Source organism: Hyla sarda, chromosome 2 (assembly GCF_029499605.1).
Source record: "Hyla sarda isolate aHylSar1 chromosome 2, aHylSar1.hap1, whole genome shotgun sequence".
NCBI classification, from domain to species: Eukaryota; Metazoa; Chordata; class Amphibia; order Anura; family Hylidae; genus Hyla; species Hyla sarda.
Window position 1 is genome coordinate 382,315,842 of NC_079190.1, and position 13,667 is coordinate 382,329,508.

General features: G+C 42.4%; 1 protein-coding gene across 1 annotated transcript in view; it reads left to right on the plus strand.

Annotated features, from left to right (window-relative positions):
* Positions 1–204: 204 nt before the first annotated feature.
* Positions 205–13,667, plus strand: part of LOC130357479 (fibrinogen-like protein 1-like protein) — a 61,009-nt gene continuing 47,546 nt past the window's right edge. Inside the window, exons 1-2 of the mRNA XM_056560176.1 lie at positions 205–319; positions 1,411–1,425. Coding sequence (XP_056416151.1) covers positions 205–319; positions 1,411–1,425 — 130 coding nt within the window. The remainder of the gene's footprint in view (positions 320–1,410; positions 1,426–13,667) is intronic.

Sequence of the window (13,667 nt, forward strand, 5' to 3'; positions counted from 1 at the left end):
ATGAAAATTACAGGCCTCTCTCATCTTTTTAAGTTGGAGAACTTGCACAATTGGTGGCTGACTAAATACTTTTTTACCCCACTGTACCATAAAAAACTAATAAAAAGTGATCAATATGTGCCATCAAAACAGAAATGGTACCGATAAAACTACAGACCACGGTGCAAAATTTATTCCTCGTAGGGGTATACTGGTTCAGTGGATATGGATGAGGCTCTCTGGAACCCCATAAACCACCATCTCAGCTTTCTGAAGGGAGCCATGAAGAAACCAAGGGTCACAACGCTCAGCTTTGTTTCTCTATCCATTTATTATCACAGTCAGTTGAAGTTTCAGCACCTGTCAGGCTCCCTTTTTACAACAGTCATTGCAACATTTTTAGAAAGGTCATGGGGGGAATGAATCATTTAGCATTTGCACCTTTTTTTTTGCATAGTTTGTGCCTTTTTTCAGTTTTTGAAGATTGGTGTAATTTGGGTGTAACTCTACTCCTCTGCTGGGAAGGCATACATTTTACCTCATGAGACCAGAGAATCTATGGCACATTTAAAGTGGACCTGTCATTTAATAAATCTTTTGACGTGTCACAGTGCTGAGACCTCCACTGATCATTAGAATGAGAGGAGAGAAGTGGTAGCACGCTTCACTCACTGGCATGCATTGATCTCAATTCTACTACACTGGATAGCCCTACAGATTTATAATAGAACCATCCAGTGAAGAATGCTTCGAGTGAACATTGCTACGGCAGTGCTTCTTCCTGTTTGTTCTAATGATCAGTGGGGGTCTCAGCACTGAGTCCCTGACTGATCAAAACTTTTGACATGTCTTTGTGACATCTTAAAAGTATTTTTCAATTGACAGGGACACTTATGAAAAGGTGTAAAACTTTTTGTAAATAAATTGAAAAATCTGAAGCCATACATTCAAAATAAAAAAATGCCTTAATAAAATCCCGATAATAAATACAATTATACAGTATTAATACAATATTAATCATTATTCCAAAAAATAGTTATTTGGAGGTCTTATTTATGCAATGTGGACGATTTACTATTGCATATGAGGCAGAATTCTGGCACAATTTGCAAAAAAAAAAAAAAAAACATGACTTGTGCCCCTTTATAATGTGTTTTACACACTTTTAGACTAGACTTGTGCACAAGAAAATTTTTGGTTTCGGTTCTTTTTTTCATTTTGGATAAAATTTTCGGTTCGGTAGTATTTTCGGTTTAGATTTTTCGGATACATTCGGTATTCGGGTGTTCGGTTTGATTTTTCGGATACATTCTGTATTCGGGGTTTTCTTTTCTTTCGGATACATTTGGTATTCGGGTAAATATTTTTTAAGCAGGGGACCATTATCGGGAGCGTGTGTGTGCAGGAAAAGAGAGCAGCCGCAGAGATCGGAGCATTGGAAGACAGGTAAGATATATATGTGATTTTATGTGATTTATTATTAATACATAATGTAATGTTGAATGAATGAGTAAATGAATGAATGAATAATTAATGAATGCTGTATGAATGATGTGTTTGATCGATGTGTTTGATTGTCGGGTGATTTATGTATAACATCATGTCATATCACTTGCGCTAACACTGTTACTGTTACCAGGGTGCCTCCAGCTGTTGCAAAACTACAATACCCACCCAGCATGTCCTGACAGCCAAAGGCTGTTTGGGCACGCTGGGAGTTGCAGTTTTGCAACAGCTGGAGGCGCACTTTGGCAAACACGCGCAAAGCTTTTTAATTCATCTTCAAATTCCGCTCGCTTTTTTCAGAAGTGGGTTAGTAGGTCAATGACATTGCAGGCTTAATTGGATAACTGCCGTGTAGAACGTTGGGACCCCAAACATTCTAAACTGCAATTATCCAATTAAGTCTGCGGTTTTATGAATGAAAAATGTTCCCACGGTAATTACTATGCATGTCATTGTCCTACTATAACCCATTTCTGAAAAAAGCTAGCGTAAGTTAAAAATGAAAGAAAAAGGTTAGCGCATGTACCAAGTGTGCCTCCAGCTGTTGCAAAACTGCAACTCCCAGCGTGGGTGTTGTAGTTTTGCAAAAGCTGGAGGCACCCTGGTAACAGTTACAGAAAGAAACAGTGTGTAGCACAACAGTGTTAGCGCAAGGACCACAAATGCATTCGTTATTTACTGCATACATTTGGCAAATAACGAATGCATTCGTTATTTTGCTATTCGTATTAACGTGGCTATTCGGGAATGGTCATAATATGTTTTCCTGCATTCGGATCGGTCCGAATGCCTGAAAGCGGTAACATTCGGTAAATTAGCATTCGTGCCGAAACGAATTGCACAAGTCTATTTTAAACCCTCTTGAGCCTCACTTAACAAAGGGCATAGCTAAGTGGAAAGGACATGGCTTAACTTAAAAGTGAGGACGGGATATGAGGTCGGGTTATGAGGATGGGATATGTGGACAGGATGTGAGGACGGGATATAAGGTCAGGATAGGAGGTCAGGATAGGAGGTCAGGATAGGAGGTCGAGATATCAGGACAGGATATGAGCATGGGATATTGGGTTGGGATATGACAACAATATATGAGGACGGGATATGAAGTCAAGAGGTTCCTCCTTTGTTGATTTTCCTCCACAACAAGGATTAGGAAGGAAAAACCGGGCAACGTCGGATACTCAGCTAGTTCTTTTTTAAATATCTGCCTTATGACCCATTTAAAGGTAATTTGTCATCAAAAAATTAACTTTTGTTTAAACCAATTATTTTTTTAATTAAGCACATTATTTATGATTTATTGGTATGTTTTCAAATTTTCTATAGTATAAAATAATCCTGAAATTTTTCATTCTTACTACTAAGCCTAAAACTAAGCTCTGACTTAAGTTTAGGCTATAAGGAGGCTGCTAGATAAAGAGGAGGAGTAACAGTAGCAGCTCAGCCTCCCCTCTCTGTGGAATGACCTCTACAAAAGGTTACAGAACACGTTCAGAAACCATTCCCTATTCATCTCAATAGGACAGTTTCTGTCTATTGTTGCCATTTGTCCATGGGGTTTCCTGTAAAGCACATCTCTCAATACTGTTGAAAACAGCTCAGGCAAGATGGCTGCCCCATTACAATGTAAAAAAAAAATACTTTACAATCATAAAATAGAAACAATAGTAAAAAGAACATATTTCAGTATCTGGTTCTAATCGGGAGAACATTTTGGCAATATATTCCCTATAAATAAAATAAAAAATGCAAGATTTTTTAATGTCAAAATTTTTACAGATAACAATTTAATTGGAAGAAATATTGTACTGTATTATTATATATTTACATTTTTTTAAAGGATATGTACACTTTTAAACAGAGAATGACTTTAAAAGCATCTTTAAAGGGGTTCTCCGCTGCCCTGCCTTCCGGAGCTCGGCTTGCAGCGTCCGGAAGTTAATTACTCCGAATGCTGTGTGCGGGCTTCCGTGTTCGAGGCCGCCCCTTCGTGACACCACGCCCGCCCCCTCAACGAAAGTCTATGGGAAGGGGGCGTGACAGCGGTCGCGCCCCCTTCCCATAGACTTTCGTTGAGGGGGCGGGCGTGACATCACGAGTAGGTGGCCATTTCACAATACCTGAAATGACGTATCCCACACACATGGACTCACTCCAATACTAATGTTTTTTCTAGACATAATAAATCTGGCATCTAAACTGTAATATACTTAGATTTAATACATTTTTTTCTCATTATTTTTTCCATATTGTTTTACTATGCTTAGATGTCATTTGTTGTCAAACTATTAACCAGCTGCTATTGTTATGTCCATATTAGAAAAGCATGGGATACAACACAAACACGATACAAAGCATCACAAAGAAAGAGGAATGAAGTAGTGTATAGACAGCTTTAGCTCCTTACATGGAAATCACATACCATATGTTTTATAATATTTTAAGAAGGAAAATATTCAAGATTAAAAGCTGTATTCAAATAATGTGGTATGAGTAATCTAAAACACACAGTGCCATCAAAACCTCTCTGAATAATAATAATCTCAGTAATCCTCTACATGGCACTCATACTACAACACAACTGATCAAAATAGTAAAAAGTGTATTTTAAAGGGGTACTCAGCATCTAGACATCTACATGTCTGATCACGGTGGTCCCGCTGCTGGTGCCCTCCATAACCCCCCCCCCTCCGATCTCCCGCAGCACCTGGAGTTCTAAACAAACACCAGGTTCCTGCGGCAGTTGTCATGACGTCATGGTCACGCCCCTTGTCACTTCACACCATGCCCCCTCCATTGATGTCTATGGGAGGGTGTGTGTCTGCTGACATGCCCCCTCCCATAGACATCAATGGAGGGGGCGTAATGGGACATCACGAGGGGCATGGCCGTGACGTCACGATGATGTCCTCTGGCTCCAAGCATTCTGAACAAAATTTTCAGAACGCTGGTGCATCGGAGTACCCCTTCAAATATCACCACCCAAATTGTAGCAGTATACACAATGTGGGAAGAAACAAATAACAATACAATATACTAGTGTTTTACAACCAGGGTACCTCTAGTTCTTGCAAAACTACAACTCTCAGCGTGCCTGGGCAGCCTTTAGCTGTCAAGGCATGCTGGGGATTGTAGTTCTGCAACAGCTGGAGAGGCATCATGGTTGGGAAACAGTGTATTATACATACAGTATAAAGATGGTTTTACCAGACCAAGTGTAGGCACCTCCACTTGGACAATGCTTACTCATATATGTGAGTTTTTTTTAATGTTTTTATAATTTAAATCTAAAAACAAACAACTTCAAACAGTTTTGATGAAAAAATAGCCTACCGTTTTTTGTCTACAGCTCCTCTGCATATCTAGGTTTCTCCATCTTTATGAACTGCAAACAAACCATATGCGTAGTAAGATCCTTCAGTCACATCATGTTACTCCCTTCCATCTTTTCAGTCTACATTTTTCAGTACAAGGGTCGGATTTTGCTGCTTCTCTTAAAGGGGTTATCCACCATAAGGTGATTTTAGTACGTACCTGGCAGACAGTAATGAACATGCTTAGGAAGGATCTGCGCTTGTCTTGGGGCTAAATGGCTATGTTGTGAGATTACCATAACACTGTGGCTAGTTTTTTGTGAACTGGTATTTCCTGTTTGACTTTTCTTTTTTTGACTACAAATCCCACAATTCTATTTTCCTCCCTCCCACACATCAGCCACCCCACTCATTGAAACATAAATGAGCTGCATCCATTCAAATCAGTGTGGTTTTCAATCAGGGTGCCTACAGCTGTTACATTAGTTGCAGATTGATCTCTCTCCCACCAAGCGATCGCTCCACCCATTCAAGCAGACAGGCTCCCTGTCATCAGCTGACTAGTGAGTCAGGTCTCGGCCGCATTGCAACCTGGGAAAAATCTGAGACAACAGTCATTTTGTATACTGGTAAAAATAAATATTGGGGCGAAAATCACAGAAGAATTGTGAGAAAACTGTCACACACAGGTACAGACACTATATTATGAACTACACTAACATTACAGCCCCTGTAGCATAGTCAAACAAAGTTCCTGGAATACCCCTTTAAGGTCTGATGATACAGCTGCAATAACAGATGTATGACAGAACCTGGGGAACCTCATCCAGTCACCATGTGGCAGCAATGTGCATGTCGTGAGGGCCATCCTCTTCTCTGAGCCTGGCCAAAGGAATCACTTCCTGCTTACCCATTTCAGTGACTCTTTGTGCCCTTCTCTGTGGTCACGTGCCCAGGTTTAATGATAGTTGTGACTTAATAGCTGGTAGGGTTGCCACCTGGACGGTATGTTACCGGCACAGCCGGTATTTTGGCCACCCTGCTGGTATTTTTATATTAAAAATACCGTCAATGCAATGGCCAGTATTTATCAAACCAATCCTCCAACTCCTGGAATATTGCACTATATGCTATACCAGTGTTTCCCAACCAGTGCCTCTCTAGCGTTGGCTGTCCGGACATGCTGGGAATTGTAGTTTTGCAAAAACTGGAGGCACCCCTGGTTGGGAAACACTGACCTATACTATATACTACTAAATAGTCCAACATGCTGGGAGTTGTAGTTTTGCATCAGCTGGAAGCACCACTGGTTGGGAAACACTGACCTATACTATATACTACTATATAGTCCAACATGATGGGATTTGTAGCTTTTATTAGGGGCAGCTGCTGAGCCAAATTGCAATGCAAATTAGCATGGCTGGTATTTTTGTGCAAGAAAGGTGGCAACCCTAATAGCTGGTTGTCCTTTTCGTCTCTACCAGCTGGTACTACACTTGCATATCTTATATTGCTGTCAATCACTGACAGTATTTTAGACCTTATACCCATGGTGTATTTTTCATAAACACTCTGTGTCATAGAGACATTTCTGGGTGCTGAGATCCCCCCACTGACCGATAGAACCAGCTGGGAAAAGAGCTTAGCTGAGCTCTGTTCATCCCCACTGTCTCCACACTGCTGAATACAAGCTGTATAGTTTATGGAGGCCATCTTCAGTGAGCACCAAGACAACGGGGAGAAACAGAGCTCAGCTAAGTGTTTCTACCGACTGGCTTTACTGATTGGCAGGGGTCTCAGCACCCAGACCTCCCTCTGATGAAAACTTTTGACATGTCTCTATAATATGTCAAAAATTTTCTGAATCAACAGATACACTTTAATATTTTTTCACTTGTTTACTCAGAAGTGTAGGGAAATTTTTCCGCAAAAAGGATTAAACAAAATAAAATTAGTGCCAGAATTATTTTTTCTTTGCTGCCTCTAAAAGAACCTAAAGTGGTAATGCTGATGAACTTTTTTAGTCAATACAATGTCCTGCATGCTAGTCCATAACTGATTTTATGGTCTTCAGCAGATACCTGTAGGCCGGATCATAATCACTGACTCATTGCAATCTCCAGTGCAAACATTTTTCCAGTAGATGTAATTCTTGGCATTCAGATGGACAAGGTAGCAATTGTCATACCACCAACCACTGTAGGAACTTGCACAGTGACTACTACTGCGATCCTGATCTTTGTCTTTTGTGGAAAATTTCATGTTGTCATGAACATTGTTTGAGTCAAAGATAGTTAGACTGTCCCCTGCAGTGCCAGAGTATCTCCCTAGACGCAATGCATATCCATTCACTTCTTTGTCTAGGCTGAAGATATCATAGTCAGCATACCATTCCTTATCATTCTTGTCCTTTATTAGGAAACGCACCATGTAGACCTTCTGAGATGTGAGCAGGTGAATGTATTCATTACCCAGCCAAAAATCCTTAATCACATTTCCAAATCCATATTTGAAAGTGGTCCAAGACTCATGCCATGTGATTTCAGTATTTTTGGTGTTCCTCTGGATAACAGTCCAGCGTTTTCCATCTTCATCCACATGACAGTAGACCACTAAAGGAGGTGATGATTCAGGTTTGATGACATACACGCCACTAGCGCTGTCCTTTGGCAGTTTATCACAGTCTATAGGGAAATCTGAAAATAGAAATGTAAATTATAATGTTTCACAGAATAAAATGACTCTACCCAATGTATTGTATTCCTTACCTTGCATTGTTGCAGCCTGCATTATACCCTAGGGTGGCACTGACAATTCGGATGGCTGTCATTAGAAACAGACAACAAGCCTACCACAGGTCGAATGGCTTGTCTGTGAGTCTGTAATGTAGCAGTTGTGTTTCCTACATGAGGATAATGTACAAAATCTGTTGTGTAAAGATAATACTTCCTACAATGCAAACCACCAAAACAAAATCTCAAGTTTAAAGTCTTCAGAATTATGAATTTAGCATTGGGCTGTACTATAGGTTGTAACACAGGATTAGTGAATAACAAATATAAACCTTTATGGAATAAAACTCTTTAATCAAATGTGTCTTTAATCAAATGAGGTAGTGGCTAGTGTTGCTCGCGAATATTCGCAATTCGAATATTATTCGCGAATATCGCATATTCGCGAATTCGCGAATTTCGCGAATATAGCGCTATATATTCGTAATTACGAATATTCGTTTTTTTTTTTCTTCTTCACAGTACACATCACAGTGATCATCCCTCTCTGCTTCCAGCTTGTGTGGTGTAAAGAAAGCTGTAATACTACTGTGTGAGACTGGTGTGCAAACATTCGCATATGCGAAAATTAGCACATGCTAATTTTCGCATATGCGAATTTGCGCGTATGTTAATTTTGTATATGCTAATTTTCACATATGTTAATTTTCGCATACGCGAATTTCCGCATATGCGAAAATAAAACGAGAATATAACGAATATGCGAATATTCACGAATAGATGACGAATATTCGTCCATATATTCGCGAATATTCGCGAATTCGAATATGGCCTATGCCGCTCAACACTAGTAGTGGCCACCGTTTATTCCTTATCTAGTTTTCCTGTTAATGACTTTAATGTAACAACATGCTGAGATGCTGCTAGGTAGTTTGCAGACACCTTCTTTTAAGGATAAATTAAACTGCCATGGCAAGTGGACCATCCCGCACCAGAGCACACTCCACTGGTTTTGAAGGCCTCACATAGGCTTGCATTGAGAGGGCGGAGCGTGACATCACACGGGGGCGCAGCCGTGACGTCACTATGCTCCGTCCCCGTGATCGCCAGTAATCAGACCCAGAGCGAGCCCGCTCCGGGGGCTGATTCTAACGGGGTGCGGCGTGGAAGATCATGGGGATCCCCAGCGGATAGGGGATAAGATGTCTTAGCGCCAGAGTACCCCTTTAAGACCTCTGGTTTAGAGTAATTTATTTTGAAGTTTGAAAGGAGGCTAAATTGATTAAAAATTTCGGGAACAGATAGGTCAGGATTAGTTAGTAGGATTAGTTAGTAGGAGTAGTAGATCATTGGCGAATGCTGCCATTAAAGGGAACTAATCATCAGATTTTACCCTATATATATCGTTTGGCAAAGCGTTATATAGAGTAAAATCTTTATCCTCATCATCCACGGGTGATATTCCTGCCTGCGTGGATGGTGAGAATATGAACTTATAGGATGCTCCCCACCAGCCCCGTAAGTAGTCCCCTGGGTGGACCATCCCTTGGGGCAGGAGCATCCCCTGGGGATAGTCAGGATACAGATTTTAACCTATATAACACTTTGCCAAGCGTTATATAGGGTCAAATCTGATGATTGGTTCCCTTTAAGTGAGTGTGCGATCCAAAACAAAAGCCCTTGAGAGCTTTGTCTTGCCTGAGATACTGCAAGAGTGTTTCCATCACTGGTAAAAATAGTGCAGGGGAAAGTGGGTACACCATTCACTCGTACCCTGGCAATGGGCGTGGAGTAGAGGGTAAGAATTGCTGATATCACTTGTTTGGAAACATTTCTCCGAGGTCAGGGTCATGAATTTCCATGCTACTAAGTCGAATGCTTTTTCTACATCCGTTCTGACCAAGAGCAGTTGTGATTTGGAAGCATTGGCAGAGTGAAGGGCATGCAGAACTTTAATGGTGTTTTGTCTCCCCTCTCTCCCTTTTACAAATCCTGTTTGTCCGGGTGAATAAGTTGTGGAAGGAAGGCAGGCAGCCTTAAGGCCAAGAGTGTTATTTATCTAATAGGGTGCCTCCAGCTGTTTCCCAACTACAACTCCCAGCATGCCATGATTGCTATTAGCTGTCAGGCCATGCTGAGAATTGTAGTTGTGAAACAGCTGAAGGCACCCTATTGTCTAGTGTCATAGTGTCACAATAATGCTTCCCGCGAGCGCGAGCGCTACCATCACCGCTAGCGGGGTCCCTGTGCCCACTAGCGGTGTCACAAGATTTCCTCCCGCGAGCGCGATCGCTACCATCACCGCTAGCGTTGTCCCTGTGCCCACTAGCGGTGTCACAAAAATTCCTCCTGTGAGCGCGATCGCTACCACCACCGCTAGCGGGGTCCCTGTGCCCACTAGCGGTGTCACAAGAATGCCGAGCGCGGCTCTGTTCCCCGTCCCTTTGAGCTGTCAGGGTACGGGAACAGATTTAAAAGCCTCGCGCGGCTAACGTAGTACTGCGCAGGCGCAGCACTACGCAAATAGCATAGGGCTAACGTAGGCAGCGCTAGGAGCCTAGCATTAGCCCTACGCTATTTGCGTAGTACTGTGCATGCGCAGTACTACGTTAGCTGCGCGCGAGGCTTTTAAATCTGTTCCCGTACCCTGAGAGCTGACAGGGACGGGGAACAGAGCCGCGTTCGGCATTCTTGTGACACCGCTAGTGGTCACAGGGACCCCGCTAGCGGTGATGGTAGCGATCCCGCTCGTGGGCACAGGGACAGGGTAACGGGGGCGGCCGGGGCCGTGCACGAGGCCAGTAGAGCTGGCCAATGCGCGCAGCCCCGGCTATCAGTGTGCACACTCTCGCCTGTTTGATTGACAGGTGGGAGCGAGCACCGCAGTGCCTGAATTTCGACTCATTGACAGGCTTAAATGTTTAAAATCACTTTTTTTAATTAAAGTATATTAGAGATATTAGAAGTAAACAAGAAACAACAGTGGCACCGATACCTTAGGCCTCCTAAGACCACGAGATGGAGACGGCGTCCCGCTAGACTGGAAATCCACCCTGGCAGCGGAGGTGCTAGGACAATAAAGACCGTAGTCACTAAATTGTAGTAAATAAAGAAAAAAGGTGTCCTGCACTCACCGCTTCTATCCAGGTAATCCTGCTCCCATCTCGGGTCACGACTCGAACACGGAGGACATGGGTTGTGGAGCGCTCAGAGGCGACTGCCGGCGGTTTCACGCATAGGAATGCGCTTCATCCGGCCTCGTTAACGTCATCGCGCTGTGCGAATTATAAAGGTGCAGCTGGTGAGTCACATGATTCCAGGTGAACTCTCACCCCGTGTTACATTCAAAAGTGAACGGACCGAAAACGCCACATAAGGAAGCAAAAAGCAAGTTAGGTAAGTACATCAATACTAATAGACCTAAATCAGCCCTGAATAAACAAAAATTTATAAAAAAGGGGAAAAATCTAATTTATCATTTAACCCTAACGGCCCCTGTGCGTCAAGGCGCAGTATCCAACGCGCCTCGGCACGCAGGAGCAGACGACGTCTATCTCCTCCAGAAGGGTGACAAGGGATTGTTTCAAGACCTCCAAATTTTAACGTGGTGCAATTTCCACCATGTATGGATTGCATATGCTGAACAAATCTTGGGGAACCACCTCCTTTTCGAACCGAGTACATATGCTCACGCACTCGGGCCCGGAGTTGTCTCTCGGTTTTTCCAATATAAAAAAATTGGCAACTACAACATAAAAAATATACAACGAAGGTGCTCCGGCAGGTGATGAGGTGTTTTATTTCAAAAACATAACTCCCTAATTTAATAGAAATCGCATTAATGTTGTGAGGGCATTGAGGACAGAAGCCGCACTTCTTATTCCCTTTCGGGGCTATACCAGACAACCAAGTCTCCTTGGGATGTGCTTCTCTATTCAACTTCTGACCCTTCAGTAGATCAGCGATAGTCTTGTTTTTTCTGAAGGTAACTATGGGTCTATTTTGTGCTGTATTCACAATGTCTGGATCTGCCATTAGTAGATACCAGTTCTTAGTGATGGCAGATTTGATAACGTGATTCAGAGGGCTGTTTTTAAAAGCAAACGTGAATTTTGAATTTTCTTCAGTGGTGGACGGAAAATCTTTTTTCTTATTTTTTGAATCAATAAGTAAATCTTCTCTGTTTTTAATTGCAGCTCTCCTGTAAGCTCGTGCTAATACTTCATCAGGATACTGACGCTGTCTAAAGCGTGTAAGTAAGTGTCCTGCTTGTTCCTCATAATCAGACTGCTTGCTATTATTTCTTTTTAAACGTAAAAGCTGGCTATACGGAATAGAATTTTTAGTTTCAATAGGGTGGGAGCTCTTGTAGTGCAAAAGAGCATTTCTTGCCACTTCTTTCCTATAGCCTTGTGCCAGAAGCTGGTTATTCTCCACATAGAGTTTAAGATCCAAAAATTCGAGACTATCTCCCCCAAACACACTCGTAAATACCATGTTCATAGCATTGACATTAAGATAGGCTACAAAATCCTCAAACACACTTGGAGGCCCGTCCCACACCACCAGGATATCATCCATATACCTCCAAAAAGCCCGAATATGCCTTGAAAAAAGATTGGAGGTACTGAAAACATACTCCTGTTCAAACGCGGCTAAAAACAAATTCGCGTATGAACAGGAGGTGGGACTCCCCATTGCGGTTCCGACTTTCTGTCGGAACCATTGATTGTCGAATTGAAAAGTATTATTGTTAAGAATAAACATGAGGGCATCACAGATAAATTGTACAAAACCGTGTGACTTGTCGGTCCTATTCAGAATGTTTTGAATGGCTTGCACACCCGTAATATGGGGAATGCGGGTGTACAACGCCTCTACATCTATAGATGCCAACGAGAAAGAGGGTTCCCAATTAAAGTCGTGAATAAACCTTAATACGTCTCCTGTATCTTTAAGATATGTTGGAATGGAGGTAAGGAGGGGTCTAAGGGACCAATCTACGTATTTAGATAAGTACTCGGTCACCGAACCCACCCCCGCAACAATAGGTCGTCCAGGGGGGTGGGTGCGGGACTTATGTACCTTAGGTAACAAATACCAATTGGGGTCACTGGGGGTCACAGGTATAAGACGTTCCGCTAATTTCAGATCCAACACTCCAACCTCTACATAGTGGCGAAGGAACGATCTCAACTTCTCTTTAATACGGTTCGTAGGATTCTCCGACAACTTTTCATAGGTATCTATCGCAGACAATTGACGCTGAGCCTCTTGGTTATAATCAACTTTAGACCAAACAACAATACTGCCTCCCTTATCTGCTCTTGAGGTGACAAGATCCTCTCTCTTAACTAACCAATTCAGACCTTCAAATTCATCGTTAGATAAGTTACTCAGTGGATGGGGGGTAAATGAGTGCCTTCATGTCATTTTTTACTGCCTTCATGAACAAATCAATAGGGCCACCCGGTGCCAAGGGAGGGTTGAATGTGGAGGGGACCCCCCCAAAAAAGGGGGGGAGTCCCCTCCACATCGAACCTGTGTGGCATCATCTGATGCCAAGTCAACTAACATATTCGTAAACTCCATGTCATTAGCATCAAAACCCTTAACAGGGATAAAGCCCAAAGGGCCTATATGGCAAGGTGTATTACAATCAATTAATGCAGGAGGTTTTTTTATGGAGCTGGAAAAAAACTTATTGAGGTTAATTTTACGAACAGCCCTAAATAAATCGACTTCAAAGGAGACAAAATCAAAACCTTCAACTAATCCAAAATTCAGACCTTTAGACAAAGCAGTCAGAGTACTCTGGGGGAGGACAACATCTGTCAGGTTCTCCACCAGAGTCTCCCCTGCTAATCCCTCCAAGTGACCTCCTTGCGTTTCTGTGCCCACTTTCCTCTGAGCGTGCCTCTTTCTGCCCCCCCTTCTGGTCTTCTTTCTAAAGGGGGTTGCTGAGTATAGGAGTTTCCCTGGCTAGAATCTCTATTACCCTCATCTGAAGCGCTCGTGTCTGATTCAGTGGTCCAGAAATCTTGGCTTCTGCGACCCTTGAAGTTTCTTCTTCTAAATCTTCTACCTGCATTTCTTCTACCATTTTTGTTATTATTGGTACTCCAAGAAAAAACAT